Genomic DNA, 17,381 nt, shown 5'->3' on the forward strand with positions numbered 1-17,381 from the left:
AGCTGTTTTCAGATGCCTTCCAGATGTTTGCTTCAGACAGTCTGCTAATTAGAGGCTCAAATTTCTTTCTTGGCTCATGGCAACCAGTAGAACCAGTGATGCGCCAAGCTCATGCGCCTGTTGCCTGCACATTTTTTTTGAGAGAAAAACTCTTAACTCTTTATTGGGATTTGGACTGTCAACCAAGCAGGTCATCCAGGAAAGGTTGAGCATGCATGAGAGATTGCATAAACATTTAAATTTATCTATGTAAATAAATGAATTTAAATTTATTTCACTGCATAAACGTTCCAATGCAAAAGTTTAAATTTTGCTGGAGATACTTGGGAAGGAATACACTACCGCATCCACAATTTATTAAATGTATCTGCCACTCAAGTCCAGTGACTCTGGGAGTAGGGGATTATTTATTTATTTATTTATTTATTTATTTATTATATTTCTTTTTTTTTTTATTGCAAAAGTTTTACAATTACATTTTCACCCCTTTTTTCACCCCCCCACCTCCCTCCCCAAACTTCCCATCCTCCCTAACCCTCCCTAACCCTCCCCCCCCCAGACTTCCCTATTATGTACTCATAACTAATAACACTGATATATAAACCTGAACCCATCCCTCCCCCTATATAATTTTTCCTCTTTGTCTCTTTACATTAAGATATTTCTAATACATTATTTTCAAATAAAAGCTATTTGATACTTTCTAGTTTGGTATTTGTTCTGAACATATTCTATCCACCTTTTCCATTCCCATTCATAAGTCTCTTGTGAACAATCCTTGAAGACATTACAGACACTGTTGGATGAAGGAATTAATTTAACTTGGTTACAATATAATCAACTACAATTGAGATGGAAAGAGGACCAAAAAACTGGTATTATGTTGCATGAGGAAGAATTGGTTAGACATATAAGAGAGAAAGGTCCAATGCATATCAAAAGGCTTTATAATGTTTTGCTAGAAAGGGATTCAGAAACTGAATTAGTTAAAGATTGTATGATTAAGTGGGCACAAAATTTTGAAGAACCAGTGATGTTGGAAACATGGGAAAAAATTTGGGTTCAGAATGTTAAATTTACACAGTCGCAGAACCTGAGGGAAAATTTCTACAAAATGTTTTATAGATGGCATTTAGATCCCAAAAAGTTGTCATGTATGTACCCTAATGTTCAGCCAAAATGTTGGAGATGCGAATGTTTGGATGCTACGTATTATCATGTTTTGTGGACCTGTAGGAAAGTTAAGGCTTTTTGGATAAAAATATGGTGGGTCATGCAGAATGTTTTGAAGAAAAAAATTCAATTCTCCCCACAATTGTTTTTATTGGGTATAGTTAAGGGTTTTACACGGGGTGAAATAAAACTAATATTGTATATGATAACAGCAGCAAGATTGTTGATAGGTAAATATTGGAAGAATGAAGCTTTGCCTACTATCGAGGAATGGACTTTGAAGATGGCTAGTTTTGCAGAGATGGCGAAGATTTCAGCATATTTATTCATTATATTTCTATACCGCCTTTCTCCCGTAGGACTCCAGGCGGTGTACAGTCAAGAAAAATATAGACACACAAACATCATAAAATTGCTAATTAAAATTATTACTTAGTTTGGTCAATTAAATAAAACCCAGAATTAGATAACATTTAAAAAATCATTCACATGTTCGTATGTTTAGCCCCGCCTGTTGGAACATCAGGGTCTTGAGGGCACGGCGGAAAGCACGGAGATCAGGGATATTCCGTATCTCCGAGGGCAGTTCATTCCAAAGGGTTGGAGCCCCCAGAGAGAAGGCCCTCCCCCTGGGAGTCGCCAGTCGACATAATTTGACTGACGGTACCCTGAGTAGTCCCTCCCTGTGAGAACGAACTGGTCGGTGGGAGGCTATTGGTGGCAAAAGACCGTCTCATAGGTTATGGCAGTGATGGGTTTCAAATTTTTTTACTACCGGTTCTATGGGTGTGCCTTGGTGGGCGTGGCTTGGTGGGTGTGGCAGGGGAAGGATACTGTAAAATCTCCATTCCCACCCCACTCCAGGAGAAGGTTACTGCAAAATCCCCATTTCCTCCCGATCAGCTGGGACTTGGGAGGCAGAGAAAAGATGGAGGTGGGGCCAGTCAGTTCTCTGAACTATTCAAATTTTCCGCTACCGGTTCTCCAGAACTGGTCAGAATCTGCTGAAACCCACCTCTGGATTATGGGAGAGGGAGTCCTCCTAACATGCATTCAGATGATGGCCCTGCAGCCCCAAACATTTTTTCATGAGGGGTTTGGGGTTTTTTTGGGGGAAAAAAACTCAATCCAATTTATGGACAAGGAAAAAAATATATAGTTCTAATTTAGCAGACACAATTGAGACTGGCAACTTGATCATTAAATGAAACCGTCGCTAAGTGAAACCCAAGGAATTCCGTGGCAATTTGGTGGTGGCCCCAAAGGGAGCAAGAAGGATTATAAATCAGTCCTCTTAGCTCCCTGCGTACTTCAAATTCAACAGCCCAAACAATGCTTACTTCGCCTACTTACTTGCACAGCAGAAAAGATTTATAAGTACTCCTGTTTTAGTGGTGATAGAGAATATGGGTGAAGGGTTTTTGGAAAGTATCAAGAGGAAATAGCTAGCTTAACCACAGATGTAAATAATAGAATAACAGGAAAGCCCCTAAAACTCCAATGATAACTATAACCATAGCATAAGCACCCAGAGGAGGCTTCAGAGTAAGGATTTAAGATGCAAAATAGATATTGTTCGTCATTTAATGACCACATAATCCCTTGCAAGGTGGAGTCGGAGCAACTGAATGGAACTGAGCATTTACTAGCGGATGCCTTTCCTGTCACCAACATGGAGTTTTGTTCAGCAAATATATTCTCATTGTGCCCAGAGAGAGAAATATCAGCCTCTACCTAGGATTGAACTCATAGCCTCCTTATTGTGAGGTGAGAGCTCCACCTCTAGGCCACACCACTCCAGTTCCAAGTCAGGAGAATAAATTTGCCCACAGCTGCAAGAGGAAATTGTTAGTTATAGGTGGTTTTTCTGAGAAGTAAGGATAGTACACTAGTAAGCAAAGCGCATGTTTAATAGAAGACTACATATTAATTATATTATATGCTAATTATAATTCACATGTGATGTACCGTTTAGTATGTTTGGGGAGGACCTCAGGAAACATTTAAGAGGTGGGGGGGGCAAGAGTGTATCTTCATAGTACCTAAGCCAGGTTCTTCAAACTTGTTAGCTTTAAGACTTGTGGACTTCAACTCCCAGAATTCTCCAGCCAGCTGGCTGGAGAATTCTGGGAGTTGAAGTCCACAAGTCTTAAAGCTAACAAGTTTGAAGAGCCCTGACCTAAGCCAATGGGGAATGTGACCGCTTGTTAATGCCCAGCGGGACAGGAGTGTAAAGATAGTCCTTGACTTACAACAATCCACTTAGTGACTGTTCAAAGTTACATAAGTCATATGGTCATAAGTCAGATTGAAAAAGCTGATTTACGACCATTTTTCACACTTACAACCATCGCAGCCTCTCCATGATCGGATTTCAGCTACTTGGCCATTGGCTCGTATTTATGACGGTTGCATGTTCCCAGGGTCACATGATCCCCTCTTGCGACCTTCTGGACAATGGAGAAAAGCTGGATTCACTTTACAACCGTGTTACTAACTTAACAACTGCAGTGATTCACTTAACAACTGCGACGAGAAAGGCAGTAATAACGGGGGCAAAATTCACTTAACGACCCTCTCCCTTAGCAAACAGCAATTTCGGGCTCCGCTGTGGTCGTAAGTCGAGGACTCGCTGCAAAGGCTTCAGCATCTGGAGGGCGCCAGCTTGACGAAGGCTGGGCTGCAATTCATTATTATTATTTTTTCTCCTCCCTTCCCAAAGCAATACAATTATTTTTCTCTAAAATCAGGATAGCAAATGATTCGGCCTGGATGACAATCCTTTCCAGCTCTAGCCTCCAAAATCTCATTAGGGATTAATTAGGTTTTTTTAATTAAACCTGGTTACTTGGACTTAACTCTGATTATCTCGATCTAATTTGCAAGCAAACCAACAGCCCCTCTTGCCCGCGCACCGCAACTTGCTTCCCCCGCCCGTTGGCCACGCGCAACCTAAACCTGCTGGCGACTCCGCCCCGCCCTCTGAGCCTGGTGCGCCTCCGAGAGGTGTTTCTCTGTCGACCTATCGCAGAGCTCGCTCCCTATGGCTCCTCCTTCAAGCGTTAAGAGTTGCCAGGTGCGGACCAATGAAGCGTCGCGTGTAGATGATGACGTAATGCCGGAAACACTATAAAAGTGCAGGAACCAGCCATAAGTATGGAGTGCCTTAGAGCAGTCACTTCCTGTTCTGTACTTCGCCTTGCCATAATGCAGGTTACCCCAATAAAGATGTTCCCCAACTAATTTCCAGATATTTTTTGGCTAATGTACTTTTATAAAGAAAGGCGTCTGTCTGAACGGGAAAGCTCTGGTGTTCTCTTCCCTTTTTGGATAAAAGAGGACGCACAAAGCTGAGTTCAATCTTGTATGTGTGTATTTATATTTCATATCGATATATAGTTTATAAAAATATATTTTTAAATTTATTATTTCATTTTTCCAGTATTTTAAAACTTCTATAAAATATATTTCATATTTATATGTTTATATGTACTATATATAAAATATATTTACATATTCATATATTGATAGGGAGAAAATGTAAATACTAGAAGATCACGAAATAGTTGTTAAGAGAATATATATATATGAATGTTGTATGTCTTGTAATGTCATTTTATGTTAAAAAATTAAAATTTAAAAAATTTAAAAATGCAAAAAAATAGATATATTTCATATATATGTGTAAATTATATATGGTAAAAATATATACTTCATATTTATATTCATATACTTTATGTATAAAATAGATTATAAAAAGATATATTTCATATAATGTAAATTACATACTGTACAAAATATATTCTTCATATTTACACATTCATATAGTTTATGTTTAAAATAGATTATAAAAAGATATTTCATATATATATATGTAAATTATATACTGTACAAAATATATCCTTCATATTTACACATTCATATAGTTTATGTTTAAAATAGATTATAAAAAGATATATTTGATACATATATAACTATATAGTGTACACAATATATATTTCATATTTACATATATATTTCATATATAATATATTATAAAAAGATATATTTTGTATATAAATTAAATTATATATTGAGGAAAAATATTTTTCATTATATATACCAGTATATGTAAAATACATTTTACAAAAATATATTTCATATCTCTAAATTGCCCATCTTTAGGTCCTTCCCTCTGGAGCTCTGGACCGGTGATGGAGGAAGGAAAAACCGCCAATCTCTTTCCTCGGCTAATACGGGAAGGGAGGTTTACCCTTCTCCAAGAAGAGATTGAGAAAATTCCCGACCTGGACAGAGACGTGAGACAGAAGCACTGGGAGAAGTCAGGAGACACACTTCTCCACTTCGCGGCCAGGCACGGAGCTGGATATCTTGCGTTACCTCACCGAGATCGTGGGAATGAACGTTGAGCTGGTGAACCGAGACTACAAGCGTCCCCTCCACGAAGCTGCCTCCATGGGCCACCGGGATTGCCTCTTATACCTTCTGGAACAGGGAGCCGCAATAGATTGCTTTAAAAAAGCAGATTGGTATGGTGGGTTGGCTCTGAAGGGTTTTTCTCAGATTGAATGGGAGACCATGAGGAGATCACAAGAGCCCAGACTCTGCTGGCCTTTTGCTTTCCAGTTGAGGTTTCATGCTTGTGGTTCTATTTTTTCTGTTTTTATACTTAGCTTTATATTATGAGGGTGAAGGTTTCTTCTCCAAGTTTTCTGAATGTTTTGTTACCAGGCTAGGCAACAACTTCAATGGAATTTAGGGGATGTGTCAGTGTTCTTCTGTTTATAAGGGCTTCAGGTGTGGGGGTTTATATTATATTATAATTCACTTTAGCTGCCCTAGAGTCATGAATTTGAGATAGGCGGCCATGTACAGGGAAATAATAAATGAAAGAAAATCTTGGGTTTGTAGATGAAGATGATGTAGGTATTAATCCACAGGTAGTCCGTGATTTATGACTACAATTGGGACCAGAATTTCTGTTGCCGGTGCTTGTTAAGTAAGACACACTGGATTTTACTCCCCTTTTTTGGCACAGTTGTTAAGCAAATCAGTGCAATTGTTAAGGGAATTTAAGCAAATCCGGCATGAACTTGCCAAAGGATTATGGCACCACTTAAAGAGGAATCAAAGAGGAAGACCAGCCTTCTCAGTTGAGGTTCCTCAACCTCTCAAAGAGATTTCTGGCTGGTCCCAGGGAGGCCGGAGATCATACAGAATAACAGCGTTGGAAGGGACCTTGAAGGTCTTCTAGTCCAACCCCCTGCTTAAGCAGGAGACCCTATACCATTTTATGGCATAGGTTGTTCAGTCCCTTCTTGAAAGCCTCCAGTGATGAAGCTCCCTCAACTTCTGAAGGCAACTTCTGTTCCACTGGTTGATTGTTCTTATGTCAGGAAAGTTTCTCCCTAGTTCTAGGTAGCTTCTCTCTTTGTTCAGTTTCATCCATTGCTTCTTGTCTTGCCTTCTGGTGCTTTGGAAAATATGTTGACCCCCCCGCCTCTTTTTTGTGGCAGCCCCTGAGATATTGGAAGAGTGCTATCATATCACTCCTCGTTCTTTTCACTAGACTAGACAGATCCAATTCCTGCAACCATTCTTCATATGTTTTAGCCTCCAGTCCCCTAATCCTCTTGGTTGCTCTTCTCTGCACTCTTTCTAGAGTCTAAACATCTTTTTTTACATTGTGGCGACCAAAACTGGATGTCGGATTCCAAGTGTGGCCTTACCAAGGCATTATAAAGTGGTATTAACATTTCACATTATCTTGATTCTATCCCTCTGTTAATGCAGCCAAGGATTGCATTGGCCTTTTTGGCAGCTGCCGCACACGGCTGGCTCATATTTAAGTAATTGTCCACTAGGCCTCCAAGATCCCTCTCACAATTACTACAACAGAGCAAAATTTTCACCTAGTTGGTACCTGCACAATTGGTTTTTCTTGTGTAAAACCTTACTTTTTTTCTACATTGAATTTCATTTTGTTAGATAGTTCAAGTCTATGGAGATCCATCTAGGACAGTGTTTCTCAACCTTGGAAGCTTGAAGATGGCTGGGGGATTCTGGGAGTTGAAGTCCACCCATCTTCAAGCTTCCAAGGTTGAGAAACACTGATCTTGGAGCTGTTTTTCTGATACGTCTGGATTAATCTCCTATGAAGAGGCTTGAGAATTATTCCCCATTTTCTAGGACTCCTCTTATGATGGCTTGTACGAGGAGGAACCTGGAGATCATCCGAGATCTTGTCCAGCACGGAGCCAATCCACGGCTGAAGAACAAGGACGGCTGGAATTGCTTCCACATCGCAAGCCGGGAAGGAGACCCAGGGGTCGTCCAATACTTACTAGATGCTTCTCCGGATATTTGGGACACGGAAAGCCGGATCCGAAGGACCCCTCTCCACACAGCAGGTTGCATCGCGTGCACCGCCTCTTAAGAGGGTTTGAGTTGCTTCATCAGCAGTCGGTGAATAAGTCGGTCTGCGAAATGGGCGCAATTCCTTAGACAGGATTTTGTTTTGAACTTTCTTAGTGGCTATCCTGACCCAGTGGTGAAATTTAAAATTTCTTACTACCGGTTCTGTGGGCGTGGCTTGGTGGTGGTGGATAGTGTGAGTGAGTGGGCATGGCCAATTTTTTTTTTTTTTTTACTTTTAAAGCCATTTTTTCTACAACCTCTTCAGCGAAGAGGTTGTAAAAAAATTCTTTCAAAAGGCTCTGATGATCCAAGCTGAGTTGCCTGAGGCTTTTTAAAAAAGCCTCTGCCGATCAGGCAACCTTTCTGGCCACAGTTGTTAAGTGAATCACTGCTGTGCCTTGGGAAGAACAAGTTGATAAGCGATTCTGGCTTCCCCGTTAACTTTGCTTGTCCGAAGATCGCAAAAGGGGATCGCATAACCCCGGGACACTGCGACCTGTCATAAATATGAAACGGCTGCCAAGCATTTGAATTTTGATCCACGTGACCATGGGGATGCCGCAATGGTCGTTAAGTGTGAAAACCGGTCGTAAGTCACTTTTTGCAGTGCGGTTGTAACTTCAAACAATCACTAAATAAATGCATTCTTTATATAATCCCCGCATTATTTTATTTTAAGCCACCCAGAACCTTGTAAAAAATGAGACGGACAGCCGTAGAAATTGAGTAAATAGATCTTAACAAAGGAAGCTTTTATTTAGTTATCAATGAATAAATAACTCGGGAGAAAAATCTTTCTTTTGCAATTTACTGCTTCCTGGGGATTTGGGAGGGTGGGAGGCTGGGGATGATGGAGGCTGGAGTGTAAAATATCTGGAAAGGACCGGCACGAAGGAAGCTGCTGCCCATTTTCAAAACTAGCCATGTTTTCTTTTCTGTTCTGCTTTGCAGCGATGCACGGATGCCTGGAGGTCGTGAAAATTCTCCTTGAAAGGTGAGCAGAGTTTTGCTCCTCCTGCTTAACCGCTAGTCCTCGGCTTAACGACCACAATTGAGCCGCAAATTTTTGCTACTAACAAGATGGTCCTTAAGTGAGTTTGGCCCCATTTTTACGAGCTCGCTTGCCACAGTGATGAAGTCAGTTTTGTTAAATTAGTTCATTAGTTAAATTAGCAGTTGTTAAATTAGTAACACGGTTGTTAAAAGGGGATCACATGTCCCCTGGGACACTATGACCATCATAACTATGGGTCAGTTGCCAAACGTCTGAATTTTGATCATGTGACTATAAGGATGCTGCAACGGTCGTAAGTGCGAAAAACAATCCTACGTCGCTTTTTACAGTGCTGTTGTAACTTCAAATGGTCACTAAATGAACTGTTGTAAGTCGAGGACTATCTGGATATACCATCAAATCGTTGTGGAGTCTCAATGGCCACAATGATTTGATAGTACAGTGGACTACGCACCCTGTTATTAACACAGCTGCCTGCAATTTACTGCTGGTTCGAATCTCTCCAAGGCTCAAGGTCGACTCAGCCTTCCATCCTTTCTAAGGTAGGTGAAATGAGGACCCAGTTTGTGGGGGCAATAAGCTGACTTTGTATAAATATACAAAAGGATGAAGGCTATTGCTTAACGCATTGTAAGCCGCCCTGAGTCTCCGGAGAAGGGCGGCATATAAATCAAATTAAAAAAAAAAAACAATGATAAACTTTCTCCAGGAGAATCTGGCCTGAATTTGGTCCTTCAAGTCGTCTACAGCTGTCTTCATTGCCATTCAGTGGAGAGAAAAGTAAAGTCTTACATTTAGGCAAGAAAAACCAAAAGGAAACATAAACTGGGGGAAACCAGGCTTAATAGCAGTGACTGGGAGAGGGATCTTGGAATCTTAATGGACAACCAGTTAAATATGAGCCAGCCATGTACGGCGGCAGCCAAAAAAGCCAATGCAATCCTAAGCTTCATTAACGGGGGTACAATCAAGATCAAGGGAGGTGCTAATACCACTCTATAAAGCCTAGAATCCTGCATTTTCCTGCAGTTTTGGTCCCCATACTATAAAAAAAGATGTTGAGACTCTAGAAAGAGTGCAGAGAAGAGCAACCAGGATGATGAGGGGACTGGAGGCTAAATCATACGATGAACGGTTGCAGGAACTGGGCCTGGCTAGTCTAGTGAAGAGAAGGACCAGGGGAGACAGGAGAGCAGTCTTCCAATATTTGAGGGGCTGCCACAGAGAGGAAGGGGGTCAAGCTATTTTCCAAAGCACCCAAAGGCCAGACAAGGAATCATGGATGGAAAGAAGACCAAGGAAAGATTCAACCTGGAAATAAGGAGAAATTTTCTGACAGTGAGAACAATCAACCGATGGAACAGAAGTTGCCTTCGGAAGTGGTGGGAGCTTCATCCCTGGAGGCTTTCAAGAAGAGACTGGACTGCCCTCTGTCAGAAATGGTGTAGTAGGGTCTCCTGCTTGGATGGGGGGGTTCGACTAGATGACCTACAAGGTCCCTTCCGACTCTGTTAATCTGTTAAATCTTCTCTTTCCTTCCCATTGATGAATTGATTGATTATTACAGTTCCAATTCAGTTTTGTATGGTACAACTTAAGGCACCATGCGTGACCCTCCTGCTTGCTATTTGTCCCAGCACAACAATCCTGTAGGGTGGGATGGGCTGAGCCATTGGTACAAAATCCCCCGCCCAACTTCTGTGACTGCAAGAGGACTACAACTCACCGTCGCCTGGTCTCTGGTTCAGCACCTTCACTGCTTTTTCCTCTACTTTTTTTTCCACCCAAAGTTTTTTTTTTAATTTTTCAAACAAAAAACAACATAAAAGCATCATCCTTTCAAACAATTACAGACTGTGTTTCAGTTGGTTAAAATCTTTTCGCGCTCACAAACTGTTCAATATATCAATATATGACACATGGTTCTTTTCCACTAAGAAAAAAAAAACAAATTTTTACACATTTTATCTTAGTTTCATTTCATATATCACATTTCATCTCCATGTTTTATTATCTATCCATTGATAAATTAAATCCCATATCAAATAATATTGCTTATCTTCCTGTTCTCTCATTTCAAATGTCAATTTACTCATTTCAGCACAATCCAACATTTTCTTAATAATTTCTTCATCAATAGGTATCTTCTCTCCTTTCCAATTTTTGGCAAATACAATTCTAGCTGCTGTCAAAACATTCACAATTAAATATTGCAATTCTTTTATTAAATGTCTCTGGTAAGATCCCTAATAAAAATGTCTCTGGTTTAAAGCACTGCTTTTTCCTCTTGATTCTGCTTTGGGCTGGGTTTCAATTGTGAATTTCACCGTCTTTTCTGCATTTATTCCAAGGTGCCACTATGTGCCGGACAGCCGGGACCACTGTGGGGTGACCCCGTTCATGGATGCTATACAAAATGGCCACTTGGACATTGCCAGAGTGCTTCTAGAGGAACATCAGGTGCGTTTGTCTTCCATTTGGTCCGACAGGTGTATCCGGAAGTTTTATCCCTGGTAATTTAGGAGTACAGGTAGTTCTCAGTTTACGAAAGTGCTTTTTGTGGTCATTCAACATTACGACGGCCTTGAAAAAAGTGACTTATGTCTCTTTTTCCACACTTAAGGACCGTTGCAGCTTCCCTTGGCAACTGAGTTATATTTACGACGGTTGCAGTGTCCTGGGGTCAGGCGATTCTCCTTTTGTGACCTTCTGACGGACAAAGTCCATGGCTTTTTCACAAGGCAACTGGACTTTTCTTTTTCCTTGAAGATGTTTCGCTTCTCAACCAAGAAGCTTCTTCAGTTCTGATCGAATGGTGGAGGATGGAAGGATTTCTATTCCTTGCAGTCGTCTGGTCGTTAGCGCTCTCTCCGAGAGTCATTGAGGCCACTTGGAAGTTGGAGGGCACAGATAAACCTCCAAGTGGACTCAACGACTCTCAGAAAGAGTACTAACGACCAGATGACTGCAAGGAATAGAAATCCTTCCATCCTCCATCCTTCATTCAGAACCGAAGAAGCTTCTTGAGGTGAGAAGCGAAACCTCTTCAAGGAAAAGTCCAGTTGCCTTGTGAAAAAGCACTTTTGGGACAACCATAAATATGAACAACTTGCAAGCATCTGAATTTCGATCATGTGACCATGGGGGATGCTGCATTGGTCGTTAAGGGTGAAAAACGATCGTTAAGTCCCTTTTTTCAGTTCCGTTGTAACTTTGAACGGTCACTAAATGAATTGTTGTAAGTCGAGGACGACCTGTATTCCGTTCCAAGATTTCTGAGACATCCTTTCTGTCCTCCCCAGCCTTCATTTGAGGTTACAACCCCAAATATTCGGGTTCTGCTTTCTGTTCCCCTTCCTGCAGGCTGATTACAAGGTCAGAGATGCTCTTGGCAATCAGCCGCTGCACCGAGCTGCGATCACGGGACAGGACGATGGGCTTCGGTTCCTTGTGTCCGATCTTGGGGTTGAGGTCGACGAAGGGGCCACGAACCTCGGCATCACTGCCCTGCATTATGCCGCAAAGGTATTTATTTATTTATTCATTCATTCATTCATTCATTCATTTATTTATTGGTTCGATTTATATGCCGCCCTTCTCCGGAGACTCAGGGCGGCTTACAATGCGTTAAGCAATAGCCTTCCTACTTTTGTATATACCTGCTTAGTAGGGCTTTCGGCCCCCCCCTAAGCGGTGTTCTTTTTTTATACAAAGTCAGCTTATTGCCCCCACAATCCGGGTCCTCCTTTTACCTACCTCGAAAGGATGGAAGGCTGAGTCAACCTTGAGCCTGGTGAGATTCGAACTTGCAGTAATTGCAGGCAGCTGGTGTTACTTAACAGCACTTTAGTCTGCTGCGCCACCAAGGTTCTTTTACCTGCCCCTTTCATTGGGATTTGGGGTGGCTTCCTTTAATTTTCTTTGTTTGTATCCCGCCTTTATTATTTTTACAAATAACTCAAGGAGGCGAACATACCTAACACATCTACCTCCTCTTTTTAACATAACAACAACCTTGTAAGGTGGGTTGGGCTGAGAGAGAATGACTGGCCCAAAGTTATCCAGCTGGTTTCCATGCCTAAGGCGGGACTAGAACTCCCTGTCTCCTGGTGATTGCTCCAATGTCACCTAGCCAGCTTTCCTGCCTAAGGCAGGACTAGAACTCCCTGTCTCCTAGTGATTGGCCCAAAGTCACCCACCTGTTTTTTGTGCCTAAGGCTGGACTAGAACTCACCCTCTCCTGGTGATTGGCTCAAAGTCCACCAACCGATTTCATGCCTAAGGCAATACTAGAATTCACCTTCCCCTGGTGATTGGCTCAAACTTGCCCAGTTGGCTTTCATGCTTCAGACGAAACTAGAACTCACCGTCTCCTGGTGATTGGCCCAAAGTCACCCACCTGGCTTTCATGCCTAAAATGTGACTAGAATTCACTGTCTCCTTTTCTTCTCACCTGTTGCCTTCATCACTAGACCAAAGCAACTCTAAATTATTGGTGCCTTAAGCCAAATAACATACAGATTCAACATAATTTCATAAGAAATATTTCGACCGACTACAGATTTGCTAAATATTGGATTCCTTTTGACTTTTAAAACACTTCTTACTAATGAGGAAGGAAGAGGGGGAACATCTGAATACATCACCATCTGGTCTGTGACCTTCTCCTGGCTTTTTCCTTCCTCCTCATCACGCCCCATCCTCCCCAGCCGTTGCTTTCCTACTGCAATTACTCCTGGCCACTTCTGCTTTTTGGCTGAACAAATAGCAATAGCATGTAGACGTATATATCCACAGTGCTTTTATAGCCCTCTCTAAGCGGTTTACAGAGTCAGCCTCTTGACCCCAACCATCTGGGTCCTCGTTTGACCCACCTCGGAAGGATGGAAGGCTGAGTCAACCTTGAGCCTGTGAGATTTGAACTGCCGAATTGCAGGTAGCTGGCAGTCAGTAGAAGCAGCCTTAGTACCACATTCTAACCACTGTGCCACCACGGCCCTTCCTTCCTTCTTACCTTCCTTCCATCTACCCACCCATCTACTCATCCTTTCCTCCTCCTTCTATCCATCCATCATCCATCCATCCATCTTTTCCTTCCTTCCTTTCTGCCCTCCCTCCCTCCCTTTCTCTTTCCTTCCTTCCATCCATCCATCTATCCATCTACCCACCCATCTACCCATCCTTTCCTCCTCCTCCTATCCATCCATCATCCATCCATCCATCTTTTCCTTCCTTCCTTTCTGCCCTCCCTCCCTCCCTTTCTCTTTCCTTCCTTCCATCCATCCATCTATCCATCTACCCACCCATCTATCCATCCTTTCCTCCTCCATCCATCTTTTCCTTCCCTCTCTCCCTCCCTCCCTGTCTCCTTCCTTCCTTCCTTCTTTCCTTCCTTCTTTCCATCCATCCATCCCATCTACCCACCCATCTATCCATCCTTTCCTCCTCCATCTTTTCCTTCCCTCTCTCCCTCCCTCCCTTCCTTCCTTCCTTCCTTCCTTCCTTCCTTCCTTCCTTCCCAAGCAATAGCACTTAGACTTATACACCGCTTCACAGTGCTTTCCAGTCCTCTCTAAGCGGTTTACAGAGTCAGCCTCTTGCCCCCAACCATCTGGGTCCTCATTTGACCCATCTCGGATGGATGGAAGGCTGAGTCAACCTTGAGCCGGTCAGGATCGAACTGCCAAACTGTTGGCCATCAGCAGAAGTAGCCTGCAGTACTGCATTCTAACCACTGAGCCAACATGTCAGTCTTGATGGCACCGGTCCCTTCATTTGTGTGATCCTGGCAAAGGATTATGGGAGTTGAAGTCCAGCCCCACTCTGGAAAGAGTGCAGAGAAGAGCAACCAAGAGGATTAGGGGACTGGAGGCTAAAACATATGAAGAACGGTTGCAGGAACTGGGCATGGCTAGTCTGATGAAAAGAAGGACTTGGGGAGACATGATAGCAGTCTTCCAATATCTCAGGGGCTGCCCCAAAGAAGAGGGAGTCAAGCTATTCTCCACCTGAGGGCAGGACAAGAAGCAACGGGTGGAAACTAATCAAGGAGAGAAGCAACTTAGAACTAAGGAGAAATTTCCTGACAGTTAAAACAATTAGTCAGTGGAACTACTTGCCTCCAGAAGTTGTGAATGCTCCAACACTGGAGGTTTTTAAGAAGAGATTGGAGAGCCATTTGTCTGAACTGGTGTAGGGTTTCCTGCCAGGGCAAGGGGTTGGACTAGAAGACCTCCATGGTCCCTTCCAACTCTGTTATTCGATCTTTTGCTCCTTAGCTGAGATAAGAGGAGAAATTCAATAGATGAATAATATATAAAGAATGCAACTATGGTTAGTGGATTAACCTGTTGGGTAAGCCCAGTGGATTACAATGAATTCCATAAACCACAATTCAAGGAGCTCAAACCTGATCTGTGGGTTTTTGTTCTGCCACGCAGGAAGGGCACGAGGACACGATCCGATGCCTGCTTTCCTTGGGGGCTTCCTTGCACGCGAAGGACAAGAAGCATCGAACTGGTAAGGCTGCCCATTCAATCCCCACAGCACCCCACACAGGTCCTGCAACATCAAGGAGCAATCTCCTAATGATTGGCCCAATCTCACCTAGCCAGCTTTCGTGCCTAAGGCGGGACTAGAACTCCCTGTCTCCTGGTGATTGCTCCAATGTCACCTAGTCAGCTTTCGTGACTAAGGCTGGACTAGAACTCCCTGTCTCCTGGTGATTGCTCCAATGTCACCTAGCCAGCTTTCGTGCCTAAGGCGGGACTAGAACTCCCTGTCTCCTGGTGATTGCTCCAATGTCACCTAGCCAGCTTTCATGCCTAAGGCGGGACTAGAACTCCCTGTCTCCTGGTGATTGCTCCAATGTCACCTAGCCAGCTTTCATGCCAAAGGCGGGACTAGAACTCCCTGTCTCCTGGTGATTGCTCCAATGTCACCTAGCCAGCTTTCATGCCTAAGGCGGGACTAGAACTCCCTGTCTCCTGGTGATTGCTCCAATGTCACCTAGCCAGCTTTCATGCCAAAGGCGGGACTAGAACTCCCTGTCTCCTGGTGATTGCTCCAATGTCACCTAGCCAGCTTTCATGCCTAAGGCGGGACTAGAACTCCCTGTCTCCTGGTGATTGCTCCAATGTCACCTAGCCAGCTTTCGTGCCTAACACAGAACTGGAACTCATCGTCTCCTGGTTTCTCGCCTGATGTCTTCCCCACATTTAATAGCGTTTATTACAGCACAATTTCTGACTAAAAGGACTGCGATCAGCATACGTGGGCCTGATTGGGGTAGATTGCAGGGGTGATGCAGAAATAGAATTTTATGTCATTTTATTCCATTTTGTATATTTATGTATCAAATTATTGTGTTTTGCCCTATAACTATTGTATATTACCGTACTCTCATTTTAAATTGTTTGTTTAGGATTTTATTGGTAATATGTGTTTGAACCTGTACGTTGATATGGCCTATAGCAGTGTTTCTCAACTTTGGAAGCTTGAAGACGGGTGGACTTCAACTCCCAGAATCCCCCAGCCAGCGCTGCTGGCTGGGGGATTCTGGGAGTTGAAGTCCACCCGTCTTCAAGCTTCCAAGGTTGAGAAACACTGGCCTATCAATCAATCAATATAAAAATACTGTATTAATGAAGATGAAATGTTGACTTCGATAACAGCCGGTGGGACCAAAATCGCACGCTTGCGTCCTGCCGTGGGGGCACACAAAACCTTCACCGTCGCTCTGCTTTCTCTGCCCCACAGCGCTTCACATGGCTTCCGCAAGGCAACACACACCATGCGTGCGTTTCCTCCTGCAGGCAGGATTAAAGGATTCTCCAGACGATGCTTGGACGTACGCCAGGCAGCTGGCGAAGAAGACCGACCTTGTCCAACTCTTTGAGGACAACAGACTTTGTGGGAGTGAGCATTAAACAAAAAAAACCCTTTCCAACTGTTTCCTGGTATGACTTGCGAGCAAAAAGCTTTCCGGAGGCTCTTTCCCAAAATGCTGTGGTAGAGGGGAGGAGTCTGTTAGTCGATGGGGAATTCTGGGAGTTGAAGTCCACCCATCTGAAAGATTCTAAGGCTAAGAACTTAGCCGGTAGGAGATACTGTGCGGGAATCCATGCTTTATTCAGCCCGCCATATTAATAAATCCTGCACAGCATAAGATTTTGGTCACAAAAGCACGAGGATGCTGTGAAGGTCGTAAGTATGAAAAACGGTCCTAAGGTGTTTTTTTTTTTTTTTTAATTTGATTTATATGCCGCCCTTCTCCGGAGACTCAGGGCGGCTTACAAGGCGTTAAGCAATAGCCTTCATTCTTTTGTATATTTTATACAAAGTCAGCTTATTGCCCCCACAATCTGGGTCCTCATTTCACCTACCTTAGAAAGGATGGAAGGCTGAGTCAACCTTGAGCCTTGGAGACATTTGAACCAGCAGAAATTGCAGGCAGCTGTGTTTATAACAGGGTGCACTAAACCCCTGTACTATCAAGGCTCTTGATAGTAGTTACTTTTATCAGTGCTGTTGTAATTTTGAAAAGCCACTAAACGGACTGTTGTAAGTTGAGAACTACCTGTGGCACAAGTGGTATTCACTTACTTCCCTACTGGTTTGCAAACGCCCCGTCTACGCATGCACACGGCTTTCTGCACATGCGCCTTGTTGTAGTTCGCCAGCAGCCCATGGAGCTGGCAACGGAGTCGGACAGTGAGGAGGCTGGGGAGGACAACGGGCCAGTCCGGGAGTCTGGGGAAGGCTCTGCGTCAGAGGC

The 17,381-nt window shown here is 43.1% G+C and overlaps 1 protein-coding gene across 1 annotated transcript; it reads left to right on the plus strand.

Annotated features, from left to right (window-relative positions):
- Window positions 1-4,344: 4,344 nt before the first annotated feature.
- On the plus strand, window positions 4,345-16,553 carry ANKRD16 (ankyrin repeat domain 16). Its single transcript, XM_070947207.1, is given in 9 exon segments — window positions 4,345-4,537; window positions 5,338-5,533; window positions 5,535-5,702; window positions 7,363-7,583; window positions 8,542-8,584; window positions 10,957-11,065; window positions 11,969-12,130; window positions 15,046-15,124; window positions 16,364-16,553. Coding segments are annotated over 8 exon segments (1,119 nt in total). The 5' UTR covers window positions 4,345-4,537; window positions 5,338-5,366; the 3' UTR covers window positions 16,534-16,553.
- Window positions 16,554-17,381: the final 828 nt, after the last annotated feature.

Source organism: Pituophis catenifer, unplaced genomic scaffold (assembly GCF_029215685.1).
Source record: "Pituophis catenifer annectens isolate HBS135680 unplaced genomic scaffold, rPitCat1.0.hap2 SCAF_7, whole genome shotgun sequence".
Lineage (NCBI taxonomy): Eukaryota > Metazoa > Chordata > Lepidosauria > Squamata > Colubridae > Pituophis > Pituophis catenifer.